General features: G+C 55.8%; 1 protein-coding gene across 1 annotated transcript in view; it reads left to right on the top strand.

Annotated features, from left to right (window-relative positions):
- The first annotated feature begins 6 nt into the window (after window positions 1-6).
- The window catches only part of C2CD2 (C2 calcium dependent domain containing 2), a 48,543-nt gene continuing 24,578 nt past the window's right edge, over window positions 7-23,971 (top strand). Inside the window, 5 exon segments of the mRNA XM_040483872.1 lie at window positions 7-367; window positions 8,098-8,190; window positions 8,192-8,209; window positions 9,454-9,552; window positions 20,432-20,551. Coding sequence (XP_040339806.1) covers window positions 95-367; window positions 8,098-8,190; window positions 8,192-8,209; window positions 9,454-9,552; window positions 20,432-20,551 — 603 coding nt within the window. The 5' untranslated portion in view covers window positions 7-94.

Here is a 23,971-nt window from a genome sequence, read left to right on the forward strand (position 1 = left end):
CATGTCCTAGGCTCGCCGCCCGCGGGCCCTGCACCCCGGCCGGGGGGCTGCCCTGGGAAGTTGGGGCCAGGCGCGCCGGGTATGCGCCATCACCATGTCCCGCCTGGGCTGGTGGCTCGGTGAGGTCCAGTGGCTGCTCTTGGTGTCGCTCTTCGTCGTGGCCCTGGGCACGGTGGGCCTGTACCTGGCGCAGTGGGCGCTGGCCAGGGCGCGACCCCGGCCCCCGCGGCGGGCTGCCGAGCCTGGCGAGGGCCGGCGCCCCGAGTCGGACGCGCTGCTCGCCTGGATCCTGACGCTGAACAGCTGGAGGAACCAGTGGCAGGCCGCCTGGGTGACCGCCCTGAATGATGAGGCCGAACGGAAAGGGGTGAGTTGTCTGCGAGGGCGGCTCGTGGCCGTGGGGCTGGTGGCCGGGTGCGGGCGGTCGCGGCAGCGCTCTGCCCTGGAGCCTCGCCACAGCCCCGGCCTGATGCAAGTGAGCCTCCCCCGCGGCAGAGCGCTCTGGAAAGTTAGGAGACAGACCGGAGAGCGAAGGACCCGTGATGGGGGACCAAGACAAAGCGGCTGGATCTTGCCCCCCACGCATCACGTGTGCCAGACCCCGGGCGCCCCGGGAGGGACTTGTGGGAGGCACCCACTGCCCTCCTGACTCCCCTGCCCCTTCTGGAGTCCCAGGTGGATTCCGGTACCGGCGGGACACTTACTGCTTTTGCACCTGATGGATGAGTAACCGTGACCCCAATATGATCCCTTGTATAGAAATGCATTTTTGCCCAAGAATGTATTTCCCAAAGGCCTGCGTTCCTTGACCCATGGAGGTGGTGGCCGTTTGCTGAGTGCCAGCCACTTGCGGGACATTGTTCGGGGGGCTTTCGGTACCTCGATCTGCTCTTTGGGTCCTCACGACACCTGGCACGGAGGCGTTGTCAACATTGTACAGGTGGGGAAACTGAGGCCTAGACAGGCTCGGCGACCCGCCCAAGGTCACACGGCCTCTGGGATTGGGAGCCAGCTGCCTCCGCCCTCAAAGCTCAGGGACTTGTCACGTAACTGCTCCTGCGTTCTCCTGTGGTGTGTTTCTTCCGTGGCTGATGATGTGGTGACTTACTTTTACACTTGAGACATCTTGATGACAAGCCCCTGGCGTCCACTCTTTCTAGGCGTTCCACAGAGGGATCGAGGCCTGGTGTGTTTGGGGAGGTACCCCCCAGTCTTTGCTCATCACCCTTGGCTGTCACCCTCCTTCACCTGCCTGTGCAGCTCAGGGGAGAAGCCTGCGGCCATTCGCTTTAAGGAGAGTGAACGCTTCGTGTCTGGATGCCTCACCCTCCAGAATAGTCCCTAGGGGCCCCTCTGGCTGGTCTTTCCCCCTGGCCTTGACGTGCCCAGCCAGAGATTTAAAAAACGAAGAGTCTTTGAGTGTAAATGAATATAAATTCATCAACTTAAAAGACCGTGTTCTGAGCTATTGAAAAAATAAACTGTACCTTTTAGATGAAAAAAAAAAAAAAAAAAAACAGCTCAAGGTCAGCTGACTGCCGTCTGTCTTGATGCCTAGAATCTGTGCCCCAGCTGCCCAGAGCTGGACATCTCCTACTCAGGGGCACCCCCTCACCTCTCTCCCTCTCTCGCTCTCTCTCTCAAGTTATCTCCACACCCAGGCTTGAACTCACAACCCTGAGATCGAGAGTCACGAGCTTTCCTGATTGAGCCAGCCAGAGACTCTGGAACCACCCCACCTCTTGTGGGGGACTTAAAGCCATGTGACCTCACGCACGTGCGCAAACACGGATTCGTTTCCCCAAGAGGCCCCTGTCTTTGACCCCCGCGGGTGACCTGGCGTCGTGGGCCTGGGTTCCGTGGCCGCGCATACTTTGGGCTGGTGGTGTGAACAGGTGGGAGCCCCTTCCCAGGTCTCTGTCAAATTCAAGCAAGCCTGGGCCGCGTGATCTGCGGCGCCCCTCACGTCTAACTGTGGGACTCCCGACAGCTTCCGGCGCAGAGGCATGACCCTTGCGTCCTGCAGATGTGGGATGGCCCTGCTTCAGTCATGTCTCTTCGTGTCCTGACGTTTCTTGATTGGCCTAAAAAAAATAGGGTTGCCTTAGATGGGATGCTTCCAGATTACCCACGTGCCTGGAGCGTTGAGGAAGAAAGGAGGAACGCTCTGGTCTGGAACTGGTCTTTGGTCGGCCAGGTAAAGCCGAGAACACCGAAGAAATAGCTGAAGGTGTTGTCCAGGTCACCCGCATTTTTTGTGTGGGAGCGGGCCGCGCTCTGTGTTCGGGGACAGAGATTTGGCCTGTGTGTTCTCTGTTCTGTACGTGCTGCCGGCCACACCTGCAGGGTCTTAGACATCAGTGTTTCCCCGGTGTCTGCCCGGAAGTGGCAGTAATGCACCGGGGTCAAGCTGAAAACGGGCAGATCTGCTCTGATGGCTTTGCGAGGACGCAGGTTCGTCGCCATCGTGGTGTCAGGTGCGGATTGGCTGTGGGTGCCTGGTGTTTCTCCGCCCGCCCTGATGCCTGGAAGTGTTGCTTGATTTGATCTCAGATGGCACGTTTTGCAGACAGGATCTGGGTAAGTGAGTCGTCGTACCCTGCCCTGTCCAGGCCCACCGCTGTCCCCGCGCTGACTGGCGGCCTGGGTAGAGCAGGTGCTGGTGTGGCGTGAGTGGTTGTCCCGACCCTGGTGGCCGGCCAGCCCCGCGGGAGTTTCCCTTGTCGTCCTCCTCCGGCTCTGTTCCCGCTAATCCCCGATTAGGGTTGACACCCGGAGCCTGCTCTCCGCCCCAGAGCAGCAGCTTAGCGGCGCCCTCCTGCCCCTGCCCTGGCCTGGGACGCCCCTTCTCAGCCCGTCACTGGGGGGGGTTGAGGACACACTGGCTGGCATCTTCCGTGCAGGTGGAATTGTCTGTCACCGGAGACCGTGGCCCTTCCCCACCTAAGCTCTCTGCTCCAGCTTTGAATTTTAACTCTGGCGGGAACCCTAAACTCTGTAGCAGAGCCCCTTCCGTGTGCTGGAGAGGCCGGGCTCACCGAGCCCCCGGGCGGGTGTCCCTGTGCTGTGCCCGTGGCTGGAGTCACGCTCGCCGTGCACGGCAGGTTTCCCTTTGAGACCCACACGTTCCCGTAATTGAGGCACAGCCGGAGAGGGTGAAAGGGCGCGGTTGTTTGACCTAGAGTCCTAACAATGGGCATCTCTGGCGTCCGAGGACGGATCAGTGACTTGCGGCCTCTCCTTTGACCCCGGATGACCAGTGACTGTGGCAGTGCAGGCCGCTCGTGTCAGACGGGCCCCTGCGATTCCGGCTCTCGCTCCAGAGGCATTTGTAAATTAGGCGGGATGGTGACTCGGGGAGCCACAAGAGGAAAGCCTCGCCGCTGGGCCAGCTGGTGGGGTGGTGCCGGGGGTTTGGGGAGCACAGACGGGTTGCCCCTCCCCCGCCCCACAGTTCAGACCCGGTAGGTTGGCCAAACGCAGGCAGCATATACTGTGGTTGTCCCCAGCTCCCCAGGTAGCTTCTCGCCAGTGAGGGGCCTGCAGAGACACCCCTGTCCCTCAGCCGGCCGCCAGGCAATCAGGGTCCCCCCCACCCAGCCACACGTCCCCCCTGGTGCTGCAAACATGGGATTCCCGTCCAGCTGGTGGCGGTTGAGTCGCGGAGAACAGAAAGCCGCCAGAGCTGGCTCAGTCGCCGGCCTGGGAACTAATACCCCAGCATCCCAAGGCAACAGCTGGCGCTCTCCCTCCAGCCCCCCTGCACTTACCTGAATGTTTACAAAGCGGTTTGTGGTGAGTGTCAGCGGCCCCGCTGGTGCTGTGTGTCCCCAGCGCCCAGCCAGGAGGCCCTGGAAGCCAGGGTGCTGATGGACGGGCAGCCGGGGCAGGGTGTCCCTCTCAGGGCAGACGCTGCCGGGCCACACGGGGGGGGAGGGTGGGGGGTCGGAGGTGGGCCCAGAGCGAGGGCTTCGTTCCGTGGCCGGTGCTTCTGGACTTGGATGGAAGGGGGCTGCCCAGCTTGGCTGAGGCCCTGAGTTAGGAGGGTCACCAAAGCTATTTGTCTCTTGAGTCATTTGCCTGGGGATTTTTTCGGAGGAATGTTCTCAATGCAGAGGACCAGCACTGCGGGACAATTTGTGGTCTTTGTAAAAAAAAAAAAAAAAAAAAAAAAAAAAAAAGCCGTGTGAACTTGAACCGTGTTATTAATAGCTCTGACTTGTGTATGAGCCTTGACATTTGAAAAAGTAAACAAAGCGACAAGACTTCACAGTTTTTTGCCGTGAGCTTTGAGCGGCGCTCACAAAAATCCAAACTTCGTGACCGGCGCGCGCGGCCACAATATAGGAGGTCAGTCGGTAAGAACGTGAAGGCGACTTTGGGTCAGGGCGGTGGATCTGTCCCACCCTGAACCGATTGTCTTTCTGTTGCTCAGACATTCAGGGTTCTGTCCTTGTGGGGCCTTCCCACGGGCCATTCCTTTTGTCCGGAACACTTCATTAACCTTCCAGGTCGCAGCACAGAGGCCCCCGGGCCTCCCGTTCTGTGAGGATGCTGCCCCAGCCCCAGCCCAGCCACCTGCCCTGCTCCCTGCACCTCGTGGTCACTTGTGCCCTGGTCCGCTCCCGGGATGGTGAGCCCGGCCAGACCCCTGACCCTCCGGGCACGGCCGCCTCTGCACCCAGCGCAAGGCTGGCCTGGAGCAGGTGGCAGTCGGGGGGTGAATGTCAGGCCCTGGTAGGAACCTGTCCCTGGAGGAGGAGGAACGGGGGGGGGCACGTGCATCACCCCGTCTGGACACAGGCCTTCCCTCCCTGGGAGCCGGCCAAGCCTGGGCAAAACAAGCTGTTTCATGTGCTTTGTTTTTCACTTCTAAAGAATCAACAGTAAACGAGGCTCACTGATGACTTTGCAAATTGTCAATCCGCAACCCGGGAGGAGGCTCCAGTTCCGGCTGGGCTTTGCGCTCACCCGTTCTCCTAAAGAGACAGGAATTCGGGGGAAGGAAGAGTGGGTGTCGTGCGTACGTCAACTTGAACGCGGCCAAAGCTAACTTCCATTCCCACCGGCCCAGCCGTGGGTTGCTGAGGAGGGAGGGGACTTCTCGAACGGCTTGGAACAGCAGTGTGTGCCCTATTGAGGCCAGAAGGCAGCTCTGGGGCTGTGTGACCTTGGGCAAGCCTGACCTCTCTGTGCTTCCTCGGTAGAAGAGGACAGTTTGGGGTCCAACCTGGAGAACAGTCCACCACGGGTGAGATGGGCCCCGTGTAGGGCAGGTAGGAAGAAGGGTCAATAAAGGTGGGCAGTTTCCTTGCAAAGCCTTTAAAAAGAAAACAAAACAACTTTTTACTGCTTTTAGATAGAGTTACAAAAATAACAGAGTTCCATACATTTCCTCGCCCAGCCTTACGTAACCAGAACATAGCATCGGAACCAAGAAATTAACATCGGCACAATGTTACCAGAGTTCCTAGTGCCCTGATACAAGCAGTGTGACAGAGAAGGAATTGACATCCGCACAAAGCCTTCAGCTGAAGACCTTCCTCGAATTTCACCCAGTCTGCCAGTACCCTTTCATTGTTCCGGGGTCCCACGGCGGGCACTGAACCACGGTCTCTCGCCCAGCCTCCCCGAGTCTATAAGCGTTCCCCAGGCTTTCATTGTCTTGCATGACCTTGAGGACTCTGAAGAGGATGGATTGTCGTGTTGCCCCATGCCCCTCAGTTTGGTGTTTTTACAGGATTGGGCTGTGAAACCACAGGAGTCATGTGCCCCTATTAGTGTCCTGTATCGTGGGCTTTGTGATGTCAGAGTACTTACTGCTGGGACGTTGGCCTCGGTCCCGTGGTCCGGATGGTTTCTGTCGGGTTTTCTGCTTTATACCTTGTCTCCTGTCCTGTCCTCGCCTTTGTGGTGAACAGATACTTCGGGGAGCTACTTTGAGACGATGTAAATCTAGCACCTGTCAAACTTCAGCTCACTGATTTAGGCATCCAGGGTGTATCTGGTCTGCAACATTTGCTTCCGTACAGTTTGTGGCTGATGGTTCTCTGTTTCCTTCTATCCTGCGTTTGTTCATTGCAATTCTACTGCGAGAAAGAGCTACCCGTCTCCTCCTTGTCCGTATCCACTCGATGATCGGCACTTGTGCGGCTTGTGGACATTTCTTGGTAGCCTCTTGTGTTCTTCCATCCCGATACCAAACGTGTGTTGATTTAGCACTTCCTTTCTTCGTGACTCCACAAGACGTTTGTTCCAGACTCCTCTCCAGCTTTTTATTTTCCCCTCTTCCAGCCCTGGGTTCAGCCACTTCTGCCAGCAGTGCTGATGCCTTTCCTTGGGGAGGTGTTTAGAAACCGAGATCTGGGCATCGTGTGTGCTCATTACTGCTGGGGTCTCATTCCTTCCAGACCCTTTCAGTGCCCAGAGCTCGGAAATAAGTGTGTGTTTGCACATGTCGGCCATTCTGGACCTTTCTGTCCGCCTCTGAGAGAGCATGACTTCACACTGATGGCTCGGATTGCAGCCCAACAGCGCAGAGTTCAGCCTCCTTCTTTCCTTAATTGTACCTTCCGTCCCCAAGACTGAGGCATCTGGCCCTTCCTGTCTGTAACATATTTACTTACTGGGTCAGTTCTAGGACTCGCACAAAGTCGTTTCAGCATTGCTAAGGGTAGCACCCACGAGAAACACACCTACTGACGAGGTTATGCCTGCTGCAGTCAGGCTGTTGTCATCCAAAGTTTCTTAGGTGAGAGGTGTGTCTTCCCACCCCTTTGGGGGTGGGGGTTATGGCGTTCATTTGTAATGGGGTAGGTTTGTTTGTTGGTGTTTGTGTTCCATCTGGGATTTCTCCCACATCCTGACTTTTTTTAGAGTTCATTTATTTTTTTTAAATTTTTTTTAATGTTTATTTATTTTTGAGAGAGAGAGACAGAGGGTGAGCAAGGGAGGGGCAGAGAGAGAGGGAGACACAGAATCCAAAGCAGGCTCCAGGCTCCGAGCTGTCAGCACAGAGCCCGACGCGGGGCTCGAACTCACGAGCTGTGAGATCGTGACCTGAGCCGAAATCAGCTGCCCAACCAACTGAGCCACCCAGACGCCCCAAGAGTTCATTTATTTAAGAGAGAGAGAGAGAGACAGAGAGAGCAGGGGAGGGGTGGGGCGGGAGAGAGAGAAAATCCCAAGCAGGCTTCCCACCATCAGCACAGAGCCCGACTCGGAGCTGTGAGATCATGATCTGAGCCAAAAGCAAGAGTCAGATGCTTAACCAACTAAACCACCCAGACACCCCCCGCTCCTGATTTTTAAAATTCATTTTTTACCCAGTGATTTGGAATGCCACGTTCGACGTATACAAAGTGTGTCCGTGCATTTGGGTGTATTCTGGACGGGCTGTTCTAGTCCCCTGGACCGTCTGTGTGTTCATGCATCTGCACCACACAGTTTGAATCGCGGAGGTTCTGTAACATGTGTTCACGCTGGGTGGTCCTCCTCCTGGTTTTCCTTCCTCAGCGTGCTCCTGCCGATGCCTGTGTGTTGCTTCTCCGTGCGGGCGTGAAGTCTTGCCCTGTAGACTCTGCAACGGACAGGGTGTGAGCGATTCCGCGTGCTCGCTGGGCTTCCGGAACCCGAGCCTCACGCAGCGTGGGAGGGAAAAGGAATCTCCGGGTCCTTATTTGAACACAAATACCGTACTTCCTTTGCGAGACCGCCGCTTGACATTGAATCTCCCAGCGGAACCTTCTCAGGGTTTCAGTCCCAAAGGTGCAGGAGGTGGGAGAGGACAACCTGCATCCACTGATCTGGGGGCAGCAGGTGATGATGTTGAATCTCTATCAATCAGCTCCCTGAGCCAGCGGTTCTGTGCGCTCAGCGAGCTCGCGGCGGGCACCTGCCGCTGGCCAGCAGGGCACACAGACACGGGACACAACCTCCGGCCGTGGGGAGTGTCTGCAGAGGGGCCCGGGCCGTGACTGCATCTCTCTTGAGAAGTAGACTGGATTCTCCCCTGATGACTTTTAGGGGGGAGGTAGATGTCAGTAAAAGCAGGGCGAGGTTAGAAGCATGTTAACGAGAACGTTCTGTGTCTTTCAGTGTCACTCTTGGTCCTCGGGAATTGTTAAGAAACAGCCCCGGGAGAACTCCATCACTTGCTCGATGGCACTGTGCTTGCCAGGAGAGCTTTGGTGGGTGCATTTTGGCTCAGGTCATGATCTCATGGTTCGTGGGTTTGAGCCCCACACTCTGACAGCATGGAACCTGCTTGGGTTTCTCTGTCTCTCTGTCTCTCTCTCTCTCTCTCTCTCTCTGTCCTCATTCCCTCTGTCTGTCCCCCCACTCAAAATAAATAAATAAACTTAAAAACATAAGAAATTGAAAAGGCCAAGACTTGGTTGACTATCCCTGCCCTGATTTATTATTTTATAAAACATCAGTGTTACCGCCTTGTGGACATATTAATTTAATTGCCTACGTCTCATTTGGAGATTAAAAAAAAATTTTGTTTTAAGTTTATTAATTTTGAGAGAGAGCGTGAGCTTGGGCTGGGAAGGGGGGGGGGGCGGGTAGAGAGACGGGCAGAGAAAGAATTCTAAGCAGGCTCCGTGTTATCAGCACAGAGCCGGATGTGGGGCTGGAACTCCCGAACTGTGAGATCATGACCGGAGCTGAAATCAGGAGTCGGACGCTTAGCCCACCGAGCTACCCAGGCACCCCTCATTTGGAGATTTTTAATTGCAAAAACCAAAATGGACCTAGGCTGATAAACCGCCGAAGGGTTTACTCACGGGGTGCGGTAAGGTGCACAGAGCTGAGGGCAGAGTTGAACCAGGAGACCTTGGGGGGCAGGAGCCCGGCGGCTCCAAAGCTCTGGGCAGCAGGGGCTCAGGAACCCGCTCCTTGGGCACAGCAGCCAGGCTGGTTCATTCTGAGCCAAGGGATCTCAAGTTCCAGCGAGAGGCGGCCGGGCCCTGGGAGAGGGGAAGGGGCCGCACCTGAAGTCACAACGCGGGCAACCGCGTGGACGGGGAGAGGCGGTCTTCTACGACCAGAGAGAAGGCTGACCTTTGCCAGGAGAAGAAGACGGAGCCCTTGAACTTGCCGTGCTTGGCCAGACACGGTGCTGGACCTGCGGGGTCACCCCAAGCACGCTGCCTCGGGAGCCGGGCTTCTCTCCTGCCCGTGTAAACACGGGTGTTCAGGGTTCCCTTTGCCGTCGTTAGGGCCACCTCCCTGGGTTGTTTGCCATCCTGCTCTGGGAACCAGAGCCCGGCCCGGGCACACCGCGTCGTGAGCAGGTTCTCGGGGGCGTGTGCTCTCCGTGACCCCGCTGCTGTTTAGAAGCACACATTTGAGTGACAGGAGTCAGATGACGTTCCCAGCTTTGCAGAGCTTTCTCGCCAGTGTGCCGGTTTTAAGGAGGGCCTCACCGTGCTTCTCCCTCTGTTCCAGGGCCCGCTGCTCCTGTCCTTCGAGGAGGACCCGCTGTGGCAGCCCCTGGGGCTGGAGGTGCACCGGGTCTCCAGCGTGGCCAGGTCAGCCCAGGAGAAGGTGAGCTGGGGCGTGGGCGCCTGCCGTGGACCCTTACCTGCCGAGGGAGCAAATGTAAACCCTAGGTGGCGGGGGTCGGGGGGAGGTTATTGGGTCTTAGGATTATTGAAAATGTGGGCACCTTAAAAACCTAAAAAAAAAAAAAAATTCTGGTCTATCCTGTGATGAACGGATTCGTAAGCTATGGTCGATCAGCACAACGGGATGTGCTTTGGCCTTAAAAAAGGAGTCGGACGCATGCTGCATGCCTGGGCCTTGAACACACGGTGTCGAGTGAAGAAGCCGCTTCTCGTGTGATGGCGCTTATGTCGCGTGTCCCGGATGGATCCATCCAGGGAGACGGGACATGGACTCAGGGTCGCCGGGCACGGGGTGGGGGGCAACGGATTCTGCCTGCCCACGGGTGCAGCGTGTCTTTATGGGGTGACGGGCAAGTTAAACGACCTGTGAATTACGTCTCAACAAAATGCATGTATTTATGCGTGTGCATATATACAGGTGGCATAGATTTGAGCCATTTCGATGCTACGGAGAGTTCGTCTTCCAGCCCGTGATCATTCACAGGTTAAAATTACTTATTAGACGGGTCGAATGCTGTGAATGGTGAAAACAGAAATTTTGTTTTTTATTTTTTATTTTATTTTTTATTAAAAAAATTTTTTTTAACGTTTATTTATTTTTGAGACAGAGAGAGACAGAACATGAACAGGGGAGGGTCAGAGAGAGAGGGAGACACAGAATCAAAGCAGGCTCCAGGCTCTGAGCTGTCAGCACAGACCCCAACACGGGGCTCGAACCCAAGGATCGCGAGATCGTGACCTGAGCCGAGGTCGGCCACTTAACTGACTGAGCCACCCAGGCGCCCCAGAAATTTTGTTTTTTAATGGCAAGTATCTGCAAAAAGTCCTCAGACGCCTTCTCTTACATGGAAGGGTTACCCCCCCACCCCGTGTCTGTCTACCTTTCCCTGCCAAGTTGCACACGCGCCATTTAGCAGACAGTGGGGGGCAGCTGCGTGAGCCCAGGTGGCTGGTGAAGGAGAGCATCGCCGGACCCCGAGCCCTGCCCCTTGGATTCTGCTCCCCGTCCCCGCTGTAGAGTATTGTTTGCCGCTCGGGTTCCTTTTCTGTTGGTTTGTTGGTTGGTTTGTTTAGAGACAGAGAGAGCAAGCGGGGGAGGGGGAGAGAGAGAAAATCCCAAGCAGGCTGTCAGCGCAGAGCCCGACGCGGGGCTCGAACCCACAAACTGTGAGACCGTGACCTGAGCCGAAGTCGGACGCTCAACCGCCTGAGCCCCCCCGCCAGGCGCGCCTGGTTGCTTCTCTCTACAGCTCAGGCTTCTGGCTGGACCACAGCCTCCGTGTTCTTCTTCTGTCGGCGGATAAGCGAGTTGTGTTCTGTCTTCCACAAGCACAGCAAACCCGCGTGGCGCTTGGCAGGGTTACTGTCCCGAGTCCTCAGGCGCCAGCATGGGGACGGCTCACGAGCAGGTGAGCTGCAGGGTTGTAGGCGTGCCCGCTGCACCTTGACCAAGGGTTCCAGGATTGGCCACCAGGGCGCCGTTCCCCGCCTGCTGCGTCCTGGCGGCCCAGGAGGGCTCTCCGCCCCCCTCCCCCTTGCCGGTGCTGGAGTCTCGTGCGATGTTCTCCCTGTAACGACGGTGGGGAAGTCTCTGGAAGATATTGGGGTTACAGGAGGAGGCTGGTGGTAACGATGCCGGGGTGCTGAGACCAGCATGGCCCGTGAGGGCTGAAGGGGCTGGGCAAGCAGGCGCCCGGTGCTTTTATGACACTGGGGGGCTGAGGGCAGTTCACTCCGGGAGCCCCCTCCCTGTCATTGGCCGATAGGGACCGAAGCCCTCCGTGGTGGCAGTTTCCGCTTGGTGCTTTCTGACACTGTCCCAGTCGGGGAGGAAGAGTTCAGGGCTGGCCCGGAGGTGCAGAGGAGGGAACCGACAGGTGGACCTAGCGCTCGAGCGTTTTCGAAGGTCTTCACGTTTAGTGCTAGAAAAGCAACCTCAGGAAGCGGATGGTGAAGCCATGTTTATTTTAACACAGCGACAGAAATGGCGCACGCTCATGAAAACGTTGGGAACAGTGTATGGGGCGCCTGGGTGGCTCCGTCGGCTAAGCGTCCGACTTCAGCTCGGGTCAGGATCTCGCGGTCCGTGAGTTCGAGCCCCGCGTGGGGCTCTGTGCTGCCGGCTCGGGGCCTGGAGCCTGTTCCGGATTCTGTGTCTCCCCCTCTCTCTGCCCCTCCCCTGCTTGCCCTCCGTCTCTCTCTTTTTTAAAAAAAAAAAAAAGGTTGAAAAAATATAGACACCTGTCCTCTTGTCCCCTGCACGTAGCCCTCTTCCTCTGCTCCCCCCGGGAAGGGGCCGCTGCCCCCCCGCCCCCAGTGAACTCTCTGAAGGGTCTTACGCACTGCAGACAGGTGGCAGAGCACATACAGGATCTTGTTTCGTCTTACGAGTTTCTTCAGAGCTTTTGACTTCCACGTGTTCGTGGCCAGATGAGGAAATGGGAGTCTGTCATTGCCTTGTCAAGGCTACGGGTGGTGCTGTCCTTGGGCCAGCTGGCCGGCCAGTCGGGCCCCCAGACCCCCCCAGACCAGTGGGGGGGGTGCCCTGTTGGCATCTGCCTGGCCCCTGGGAGGTTGGGTGTAGGAAACCCCCCAGTTCGAGGGTCCTGCGCTCCGCCTTCCCCATTCATGGACGGACGGACGGACGGGCAGACAGGCCTTCTGGCTGACCACGGTGCGTTTGAAGTCACGAAGGCGGGTTCATCAGAGTCTCTGTTGTGCTGTGACCTTGGAGGGAGGTCTCTTGACACCTGTGTGCCAGGGGAGGTGGGAACACGCCAGAGCCTGTCTCCTTGCCTTCCGGGACCTCGAACCTTGTGTTCTTGGACCGCTGCATCGGGCAGGACACTCACAGCAATGGGGTCCTCCTCCTCTTAGGATCTGCCTGCCCCCCAACATGTTCACACGTACCGAAGCCTCTGTCAGCTTCGCTACGTATCTTCTGTGCCCCGCGTGGTTCTTGAGAAGGAAGAAGCTGTCACGGCACTTGGGACCCACCAACAAAGGTTAGAAAGAAATACAGACGTGCGGTCTCGCGGGTGTCACCCTCCCCTTCCTGAGCTCGCCCTGTGTGACCGGCCTGTATGTTTCCCATCTCCCCGACCCAGCCCTGATGAGGGACATGTGGGATGGCCCCTGAGTTAATGACAAGGACGCGTCCAGGCTGGACCAAGCGGGTCGAGCGTGTAGTCACATCTCTGGTCGTCTAGGTGCGAATGGAGACTCTGATCTCCCTTTGTGAGCACCTTCCCGACTCGTGTTTGGCCCTGAATCCCTGCGGGCCACCAAGGAACCAAGGAGCACCTGCTCTCAGGGTGCCCGGTGCTGGACTTTTTCCTGCAACCCCTGGAGACCCCCGGGCGCCAAACTAATCGCCTTGGCAGATGTCTTGCTCATCAGCAAATGCCCCACCGCCACGTCCCACGCCGAGAGTGAGGTCTCGCTCAGCTTAGGGAGGTGTGAGTCGTCTTGCACAGCCCGTGATGGGTGCCGAACGCTCACCCTGGCCGGCCTCGGCTCAGCAGGTGCGCCGCATGCCTGCAGCGCCCGGACGCCAGGGGTGTGGGCTTTTTCCAACCCGCAGCAACCAACTGGGTGTTCGGTAGCTCGGTTCCATTCTGAGCCGAATTCCACACAGGGCCCCAGGGGAAGGGCGCAGCCCCACACGACTACCCCGCTTGAGACGCCAGTCTCCAGTCTGGGCCATAAAGTCGGGGATTCCCACTCCTCCTCGGGTTTGATCATTTTGCTGCCACAAGTCACGGCATTCGGGAAACCAGCTTACTTCCTAGTATTCACATCACGGGGAAAGAACAGCCAGAGGGGACAGATGCACAGGGCAAGGACTGGGGCAAGGGGCCCCTCTCTGGGCACACCACCCTCCTAGCACCCTGTCGTGTGGGCGGACCCAGAGCTCTCCAAATCCCACCGTTTGGAGTTTTTCTGCAAGTTTCGTTACTCAGGTGGGGTTGAGTAAATCACTAGCAAATCACGATTGAACTCCCCGGAGGCCAGGAGTGGGGCCGAAGGTTCCAACCCCCTGATCGTGGCTGGCATTGCCGGTAACCAGCCCCCGTCCCGCAGCGACGCATGGACCTCTGCCATCAGTCATCTCCATGGCACGCACGAAACACCGTCATCGTTTGGGAGACTGCAGTGGTTTTGGGAGCCGGGAGCCGGGGACAAAGACCAGACGTTTATCCCAAGCGCCAAGCCCTGCGGGGGTTTTGAGTGGTGGCGGGACATCTTCCTGTCACATCCCTGTCGCTGTGGCTCCCTGTGCGCGGTCTCGGGTGGCCCCGGCGGGAGGCAGGACCCAGGCGTTCTCCGTGGGGCCCTCTGCACCGAAGGCATCACCTCTGAACTTTTCTCCCGGGACTCTCTCTGCCTTCTCTTCCAGTCCCAACACGCACTGAATATATTTATTTCTCCCAGACTGTAATTACCCTCTTGCACAAGAGCGACGAGTTTCTACCTACGTTCTCTTTCTGCACACATCCTGGGAGAGTTCTGCTGCAGAACGTTTGACCCAGAAAAGGAGAGCCTTTGTTTCTCCAGCGCACGTGGCCCGAGAGCGAGTTCTTCCCCCACGAGACGTCCCAATAGCCCTTTCACGGCGTGTCCGTGGATTTAGAAATGCCGCGCCGGGTTCCATGGAGGTAAGAGGACTGCGAGGGCCGTGTGGCCACTCCTCCAGTATGAGTCAGGCTTTGAGAGTCGTGCCGTGACAGGTACCCAGTGACGGAGCCATGCATTTCCTGTCGGGAGCGTGTGGCGTATCTCTCTGGACACAACCGCTCGGAAGGCTTGCGGCTGAGAACAAGGGTCACGCTTGGTGCTGGAAGCCGTCTTCGGAGGCTGTGAGCCACGTGGGCTTTCTTGGTGTGAGGCCAGGTGTCCTGTGGAAAGCCTTACTTATCCCCGTCTGCAGCGCCATCCGTAAATAAGTAGAGGCTTCTTATGGTATATAAATAAATAGAGGCTTCTAATGGTATAATGATCATCTGTAGGTTACAGTTTAGAATCGACGTAATAACCCACCCAGCGTGGAGGAAAGCCCAGCTCAGAAGCCCGGGAGACACCGGCTGGATCTGGGCTCGTTTGGGTGCTTCCTTCTCGCTCTGAGCCGTAGGCAGGTAGGGTCGGCGAAGGACGCGTCCTTCCCCGGCAGGGTTGTGGGACGAGCGAGGGCCAGCCTGTGCCCTGGCCCCCGATGCTATCGGGGCCACGGGCCTGGCCTCTTCGCGTTCACCATACTTCTCTGCCGGAGCAAGAATCACGCCCGTTGTCCAGAGGAGGAAACCGAGGCACAGAGAGGCTCAATCACTTGGCCAACTTGACTCTGAGCTACGAAGCAGTAGAGGCTAGAGTTGAAGCCCAGTCAGCCTCCAGAAGCAGGCTGAAGCATGGAGCGCCATCGTCCCTGCTGGGGCTGCACGTTCTTGCCGTCTTTCCCACCTGTTCCCGCCCCCACCCGGCCGCGAAAGAGACGGTGGCGAAGGGGTGCCGAGAGGGAAGGGCAAGAACTCACCTCTGCTTCTGGAAAACAGAACAAACAGAACTGAGACAACTGCGCGGACTCTCCCCCAGAATCTTGTTCCGCGTTGCATGTCGGGGAACCCACAGCCGGCCCGGGGTGTGTGTCGTGCACCGTGCGTGCCCGTGCTTTCTACCTGAGGCTGTCACCGGTGTGTGTAGTGAGACCTACTCTGAGAGCACCCGGGGTCCCCTGTGCTCTTCCCAGACCTCAGCGGGCCCCTCGGTTTGCAAGGGTGGCACGGCCCGGGTTGTCCGTGGTTCTCTCCCTGGCTGCAAGAAGCCTGGTTGATGATGATGATGATGATGATGATGATGATGATGATTATTTTGCTTCGTGTGACTTGAAGTTCCAGGTTCCCCATTAGCCTTGTATGCACGCAACAACGCTGGCAGGTTGTGAAATTGTTTTGAACCGACGTCTTTCCAAAGGCAGGCATGGAGATTCCTCAGCGGAAGCCCCACCCTCTGAGACCCAGTGTGGACGCCACCCTGGAAACGGGGAGCCGTGCCTCCTGGGAGCTGCACCTGTGTGGGTTCACGCGTACCAAGTTCCGGGCTGACCCAGCCCAGGGGTTCCGGGTAAAGGACCCACAGACCAGCTGCAGCTTTGTTGGTGTGTTGGAGTTCTGGGAAGCAGCATTCGGGGTAGGTGTGACAGCAGGGCTGCTCTAGACAGGGAGCATGGCAGCCTGCTGAGAAAAGACCCGATTCCTTCCGGCCTTCATTTTATTTGTTTGTTTGTTTAGAAGATTTATTTATTCTGAGAGAGAGAGAGAGCCCGTGCACGAGTGGGGGAGAGGCGGAGAGAGAGAGAGAGGGAGAGAGAATCCCAAGCAGGCTCCACACTGTCGGCGCAGGGCCTGATGCGGGGCTCGATCTCATGAACCGCGAGATCACGACCTGAGCCAAAAGCACGAGTCGGACGTTGAGCCAGCTGAGCCATCCAGGCGCCCCTCATGGACTTTACTTTTTAAATTGAGTCTCTACCCCAGGGTCGAAATAATTGTTCGCGTCAGCCTGGTGCCGTCGTAAAGAATATTTACAGAGGGGAGTCTGGAGACCAGTGTTGGGAGCTCCGAGTGATTGGTGAAGGGGCTTTACGTGCATTTCATTTTGCAGCTCTTTCCTCAGGCTGTTGTAAAGCGTGATCACAGCGAGAAAGATCCAGTGACATCAGCCCTTGTGTCGCGTTTTCACGGCTGCGTTCCCGGTTCTTGTGGGGACAGAAGTGATTACATTATTTCCAGTTCTCTGGAGCGTTCTAAGAGAAGAAGGAGCTGAGGCAGCTATACAGGAAGCTTAATTGGAAAGGAACGTGGAAAGAGTGCCCTGAGATGTGACGCTATTTCAGGCCTTTCTCTGGCAAGCGTTAGCAAAACTCAGGGGTGCCTAGGCCTGGGATCCTTTGGCCCCGAGTCTAAACAAAGGAATACGGTTTCAAGATAAGAACCTATTTGCAGAGGTGTGCGACTGTTGGAGCTTGTGGTCTTGAAGCTGGAGAGAGAGAGCACAGGAAAGTGAATGAAGCCCCCCCCTCCCCCCCGCCCAGTCTGTTCTGTCCAAACAGATTACGGTGATGTGAGCTCGCCCTCACCTTCCCATGATGCATCCCTCCCAGGCTTCTCCCTCGATCTATGGGAGTGGACCAGGCCTTTACCTTTGGGACCCTCACTATGTGAAGTCCATCCCCCATAAACGCTCTCTTCTGCAGAAGAGGGGGGTTTATCTGGGGGACACGCTGCAGCTTTCTGTTGGTGCGATTTTGAAACGGTTTATGTAATCGAGGAGTTGTCTGCTGCCTTTGAAAAAATGTCTCAGGCATAAAGCAGGTGGGCTGGCGGCTGGCTGCGTCCAAGGGAGCCCCTCCCCGTGCTCCCAGATCAGGGCTTCGTGGAGTCCTGGTCTGGGGCTGGAGGCTCATGTCTGTTCTCGGAGAAGTGCTTGGTCCCATCGCAGATACTAGATACTGTTTCTCCCTAACTTAAAATATTTTTTTAATGTTTATTTAAAAAAAATTTTTTAATGTTTATTTATTTTTGACAGAGAGAGAGAGAGAGCGCGCGCGCGCACTTGTGTGAGCGGGGAGGGGCAGAGAGAGAGGGAGACACAGGATCCAAAGTGGGCTCCAGGCTCCGAGCCATCAGCACAGAGCCCGACGCAGGGCTCGAACCCACTCACGGTGAGATCGTGACCTGAGCCAAAGTTGGACGCTTAGCTGACTGAGCCACCCAGGCGCCCCCAGTTTCTACTCAACTTTGTAAGTCCACCATTAATATCAGGCTACCTCAGCGAGCAGCCCAAGCACCGAGGACTGTAAAACTTCCGAAGGGATCCTCGTAAACGTGGGTGTGCTTGGGGGTGGGGAGACTGCGGGTTAAGATCAGGGTCTCTACCTGTTCGTCCTTATTTGGGCGGATGTCAACCCTGGACGTTCAGGCCCCTTGGGAAGCTGACCGGGTGGAAGGGTCTCTGGAACCTCGGGTCAGGTGACCCTGCCTTCTGCTGCTCCGGAAGGGGTCCCCTGTGCGGTGGTGAAGGCTCGCCACCGTTCGCCGGGGTTGAGAGAATTTAATCTCCATTGTGGATAACACCTTAATGCACTCAAAGAAGATTACTTATTGTGAAAGCCTTTCCATTTTGTTCTTGTCCATTTGACAAATGGGGCATTATTATTCCCAGGGTGGCAGGGGCGGAGGCTGGCCCGGACGAGGGTTTGGCCCTGCTCATTGTCCCTCCAGCTGGGCTCCCAGCAGCCCCAGCTCCAGTCGGGTTCTGTTGGGCCATGCTGAAGTGTTGAGGCAGGTTCAGACTGTTGCTTTCATTAGCTTTTCCACTCGAATGCGGCAGGGACGCCTGTCTGTGTGACAGGTTTTATTTAGGGGGTCGGAACCCATAGGTCTGGCAAGACTGCGCTTGGTCTGGGTCAAAGACATTTGGGACCTACAGATACCCCATGTTTATAATATCGCACTTACTTTCTTGATGTGACTTGAATAGTAATTGGGACCGTTGGAGCCTTGTATTCGAGAAGTTTTAAAGTCTTTTTAAATTTAAATCTGCTTGTTGATTTATTCTTTTTTTTTTTTTTTTTTTTAATTTTTGAGAGAGAGAGAGAGAGAGAGAGAGAGACAGACAGAATGCGAGCAGGGGAGGGGCAGAGAGAGGGGGAGACACAGAATCCGAAGCAGGCTCCGGGCTCTGAGTTGTCAGCACAGAGCTCGATGCGGGGCTCAAACCCACAGACCACGAGATCATGACCTGAGCCGAAGTCGGACGCTCCACCAACTGAGTCACCCAGGTGGCCCTAAATTTTTTTTTTATTTTAGGTAATCTCTATATCCACTGTGGGGCTTGAACTCACAACCCTGGGATGAAGAATCACATCCTCCACCAACTGAGCCACTCAGGCGCCCGAAGCCATGGGGTTTTATTGGTAAAATTCCAGTGAGCTTAGTGGAGACGGTTCCAAACACATAACAGGAGTCAAGCTCTCACCCTGCGGTGTTTTGCTCGAAGCCGCGTAGAGGCCCGGGCTGTTGTGACAAAGGACAGTGAATGTTCTCCGTGTCATGTCATCTGTGCACGTAAATCCTCTGGCACGAAGCTACGTTCCTCCAGAAAGGATTGTTTACAGAGCATTTATTTTTGAAATGAATAGACGACATTTCTTGCACAAACATTTTTTTGTTCCAACCTTTTGTGAACTCGGGAGAGGCAAAAACAGGCTGGGGATACGTAAACTCCTCTGTGTAGACCGGGCTTCCGAGAGCGACCCACCGGAGTGGGTGCCATGGGTTGCCTGCAGTATTGAGAAAAGGCGAGGTTTTGTCATTCTGTGCCATCGAGGCCTTCCGCGGTGGATGCTGGAAATGGACCCTGTCCTGGGGGGTGGGGGGGTGGGGTTAGCGTCCAGGTCGGGTCTTTGCGGGAGGAGCAGATGAGCCGGGGTGGAGAGGCCCTGGCCAAGGGCGGGCGGGCAATGGGTTGGGGAGGGAGGAGCTAGCTGGGGTTGGGAAAGAGGAAGGGGGCAGATGTCCCAGCCTGAACTTTGTGAAACAGCGGCCTGACAGAGTAACTGTTTTGATAATCTTTCCGCTTGGTATTTTATTTTAGATTCTGATAAATCCACCAGAGAATTAAAGAATTTTCTTCTCCTTCCCAAGTGACAGCCTGCGGTGTTCCCTTGGGAATGTGGGGGGTAACCTCCTGCCTTACGCCCGGCCTCCTGATGGGTCCCAGTCATCCCCAGGGGCTTGCTCGGCAGTCTTCCAGGGTGGGGGTGACCCTCCATTCTAGAAGATTCTCTCCCGTGGCGGGAATCTGTGGCAGAAACTTGATATTTCTCTGTTCGGTAACGGCTCTCTCTGAAATGCTTTGTGATTTTTATCGGGGATACGGTCTGGCTTATTCCTGGTGTGATTACTTGTCTTTGTCGTGTAGGTCCTTCAGCGAACTCACTCTATGATTCTATTTTTGTTGAGGCCATATAATTTGCTAAGTGTTTAATATTTTATATGTCCTTTGAATTATCCCCGCGTCTTTGAAAACCATAATAGGTTGAAAATTACTCAGATGGAAACAGCTTCTTGTGTCCTGGGTATATTTTTAAATGTTGTGCTTGTAACATCTATCACTTGTGTTGTTTTGAGGCTCATTTTTAGTGAGCGGCGACGGCTAATGGCTTTTACTCCATAGGCACATGGAAATGTCTGGGGAATTTTATAAATTTTTTTTTTTCAACGTTTATTTATTTTTGGGACAGAGAGAGACAGAGCATGAACGGGCGAGGGGCAGAGAGAGAGGGAGACACAGAATCGGAAACAGGCTCCAGGCTCCGAGCCATCAGCCCGGAGCCCGACGCGGGGCTCGAACTCACGGACCGCGAGATCGCGACCTGGCTGAAGTCGGACGCTTAACCGACTGCGCCACCCAGGCGCCCCAATGTCTGGGGAATTTTAAATCGGCTGGTGGGGAGAAATGGAACAGTGTCAAGGGAAAACTTCTTGTGGGGAAAGAATATAACAACTGCTGGGCGAAACAGAGTGTTAGCTCTGGAGAAACGCATCAGGAAGAAAAGACTTGCAACACTGTTCCCAGTTTTCAAACCAAGTCGTAGAAAATATGTGAATCTGGGTATTTATCCAAGTCTGGAACTCTAAATTCTCGCCCTTGCTAACTTTTAACGTCCTGAGTATTGTAGTCGATGAACTAAGAGAGGTACACGGAACGAATTCTCCTGTCATACCTTGTCCCTCCACCAGGTGGTGTCCTGTCACGTGGTGGGCGAGGCCATGCAGTTCCTGGTCAGTGCGGGGCCCGCATCCCCAGGAGACACAGGGCGCCAGCGGTACGGTGTCAGGCTGTCCCCGGTTCATTTACAGGTAAGCGTGGGTAGATCGAGTGAGTCGTGGGGAGACAGTGCTCGTAAACCTGTGGGGTAAGCGTGGCGTGACCATGGGGCTGTGATTCCCTGATTTTATTAATCATTCATTTCATAGTTTCCAGACCTTCTGTACTATATTGTACCTGCAGGAAATAAAGCGTGCGTGTTGTGTATATGTGCACACACGCGCACACGTGTGCACATGCAGGCACATACATGCACACACATGCACAAACACGTGCGCGCACACACGTATGACATGCATATGTGTATGCACAAAGACACGTGCACATGCACGCACACACATCTACACACAGATATGTGCACACGTAGCACACACGTATATATGTGCACACACATGTACGATGTGCACACACGTGCATGCACACAGTCATGCCCACACGTATGCACATACACACATGCACGCACATATGTGCACACGTGCATGCACAAAGACGTGTGCAAATGCACACACACGCACATACGTGCACACACATCTACACACAGACATGCGCACACACATCCATACGTGCACATACATGTATGGCACGCTCACACGTACGTATGTGCACACGTACACAGACATGCGCACGTATATGCACACACGCGCACAATACATGTGTGCAAAGATACACACATACGCATGTACATGTGCACGCACACATCTACACACAGACATGTGCACACGTACACACACACGCATGCACACGCGCACACACACACACACACACACACACACACACGATGAATTCAGAGGTTGCCCATTCACCGAAATTGGGAGATGTGATATTTCTCAAGGCATGTCCACAAATCCGGGATGTCGTTGGCAGGTAGGACAAGGCAAGTGGCATCTGAGGTGGAGGACAGCTGTGCTGCTTCAGGACCCAGTGCCAGACTCTTTCGGAAAGAGTCGGCTTTATTTATTTGTTTATTAATGTTTATATTTGCGAGAGAGAGAGAGAGAGCAGGGGAGGGGCAGAGAGAGAGGGGGGGGACACAGAATCTGAAGCAGGCTCCAGGCTCTGAGCTGTCAGAACAGAGCCCGATGCTGGGCTCGAACTCACAAACCGCTAATTCATGACCTGAGCCGAAGTCGGACGCTCCACTGACTGAGCCACCCAGGCGCCCCATGGAAAAATCAACTTTAAAATGGCTCAGTTGGTTAAGTGTCCCGACCCTTGATTTTGGCTCTAGTCACGATCTTGTGCTTTGTGAGCTAGGACCCCGTGTAGGGCTCTGCGCTGACCGCACGGAGTCTGCTTGGGATCTTCCCTCCCTTTCTGTCTCTCTGCCCCTCCCATGTGCGCTCTCTGTCTTTCAAAAATAAATAAACTTAAAAAAGAAAGAAAGATCTTTAAAAGAACTCTTAGTATGTTTTACAAGTTAAAAGATGAGTGTTCCTGTAGTTTTTCTGATTATAGGCTTATTATTATGATAATTACAGACTCGCACAGGCCTCCCTCGTTTTATTGCGCTTCGTAGATACTATGTTTACCAACCGAAGGTTTGCGGTGGCCTCTGCGTGTTTCTCCGTCACAGTTGGGTGCTTCTGTAACAAGTCCTACTTTGTCCTTAATCTGTTTCTCACGGAGATCTGTGATCAGTGATTACAGCTCACTGAGAGCTCATATGATGGTTACCAATTTTTAGCAAGACGGTATGTTTTGATTAAGTCAACGCACATACGCCGTCACCTGTTAGACGTGACGCTATCACATGCTCTGAGAGTGTCGTGTCGGCGTAACTTTTATGCACCGGAGGGGAAGCCAGGCAAATTCATTTGACTTGCTTTCTCGTGACACCTGCTCTGTCGTGGTCTGGACCGAACCTGCAGTGTCTGTGAGGTGTGCTGGTATATATTTTGCATAACGTTAACAATGATACGTATAGAAGTTACGTAGAGACACGTATAGTAATTATAAGAGGCTTATTGGTCAAGCTCCGGGTGCCCAAAGCGTCAGTAACTGTGTGTCTCTCCCGCGAAGTGGGGGTCCACGGGCGCCCCATTCGGCCAGCATGTGAGCACCGTAAATTTCTGGGTCTGTTCTAGGGGTCCCTGCTGATGCAACCCTGGGTTTCCTTTCCTCCGTCCTTGTGCTTGGCTGCCTAAGTGGGGAATGAGCCCAAGTCATCCAGCGCCCCCAGCCACAAGGGAGGACACTGCTGCACGTGCTTTTCCTACACAGACGTGGTTTTGCATACCCAGGGCGAACCAGATTTTCTGGCTACCTAAACGGCCTTTTTCTGAGATCCAGCCCCCGCTCGCCCCCAGCCCCAGCCGCCAACACTTCCTTTCTGAGAGGTGAGGGGGGGTGAGCGTCACAACATGCACTCGTCAGGGGCTAATGCCCTCTCGCTCGCCCCCGAGATTTTGGACAGCGTAACTGGAAAACACCTCCAACGTCTGGGACGCGCTTACCCGACGTTCACCGCCTGTTCCGGAACAGACGGAGTCCTGCCAGACCCATCCACCTCTGGCGAGGAAATGGCGTTTTCCGAGATGGTTCACGTGCCATTTCGTGCAGCTCAGACACAAGGAGCACAGTTGTATCTTTGATCTCTTAACGCACTTTGAATCCACTCTGTGGATTCCCCCTCGGAGCACAGGGGGCTGCTGGAGGTGGCTGAGTTATTGACGACCAAGGCGGGAGACACTCCGGGAGCTCTGTTGTGGCCGTTACAAGTGCATCGGGGGGCCTGCATTGGCCTCGCGGCCCCGAAGCAAGTCCCCGCAGGCTTAGCTTAACGTGCCACCAACGTCCCACGTCCCCGTTCCGGAGGCCCGTCGGTCTGGAAGCTCTGGGGGGACCCGTTTCCTTGCTCACTGGGCTGTCGGCGTGATTCGGGTCCTTCGGGCCGGAGGGCCGAGAGCCTGTGTCCTTGCCGGAGGTCAGCTGGAGGCTGTCGGCAGCTTGGACGGGCCCCCTCATTCCCAAGCTCTTGGCTTCCTCCCTCCGTCGTGAAGGCCCCTCGCCGGCCTGCTCTCCTGCCGTCCTCTCCCGTCTCTAAGGGCTCACCTGATTCCCCGGGGCTCGCTGGGGTAGCCCTTACCCTAGTCTCTCCCGCGAAGCCCCCTTTTGCCATATCAGGCCACGCAGTCACAGGTCACGAGAATCTTCGCGAGGACATCTCTATGGGGGGGGGGGCATTATTCTGCCGCCACAGATGGGGCGGGTTCGACGGATGGCTGCCAGGGCTCAGAGTCCGGTTAGAGGGTGGGTGTTGGCCCAGGCAAGAGAGGAGGTGCACAGCCCGCGGGGAGTGCACGGGAGTGGGGCTGGGCTGAGCTCTGGCTTCCTTCTTTCCTCCCTCTCCTTCGCGCCTTGGTGACACTGCCGAGGAGAAATGCAGGGCCCAGGGAATTATTCATGTGACAGACTACAGAGTTGAGGGACATCTGGCCTTCAGCCGCCAGCGC

The sequence above is a fragment of the Herpailurus yagouaroundi genome, unplaced genomic scaffold (genome assembly GCF_014898765.1).
Source record: "Herpailurus yagouaroundi ecotype Mexico unplaced genomic scaffold, PumYag 162, whole genome shotgun sequence".
Lineage (NCBI taxonomy): Eukaryota > Metazoa > Chordata > Mammalia > Carnivora > Felidae > Herpailurus > Herpailurus yagouaroundi.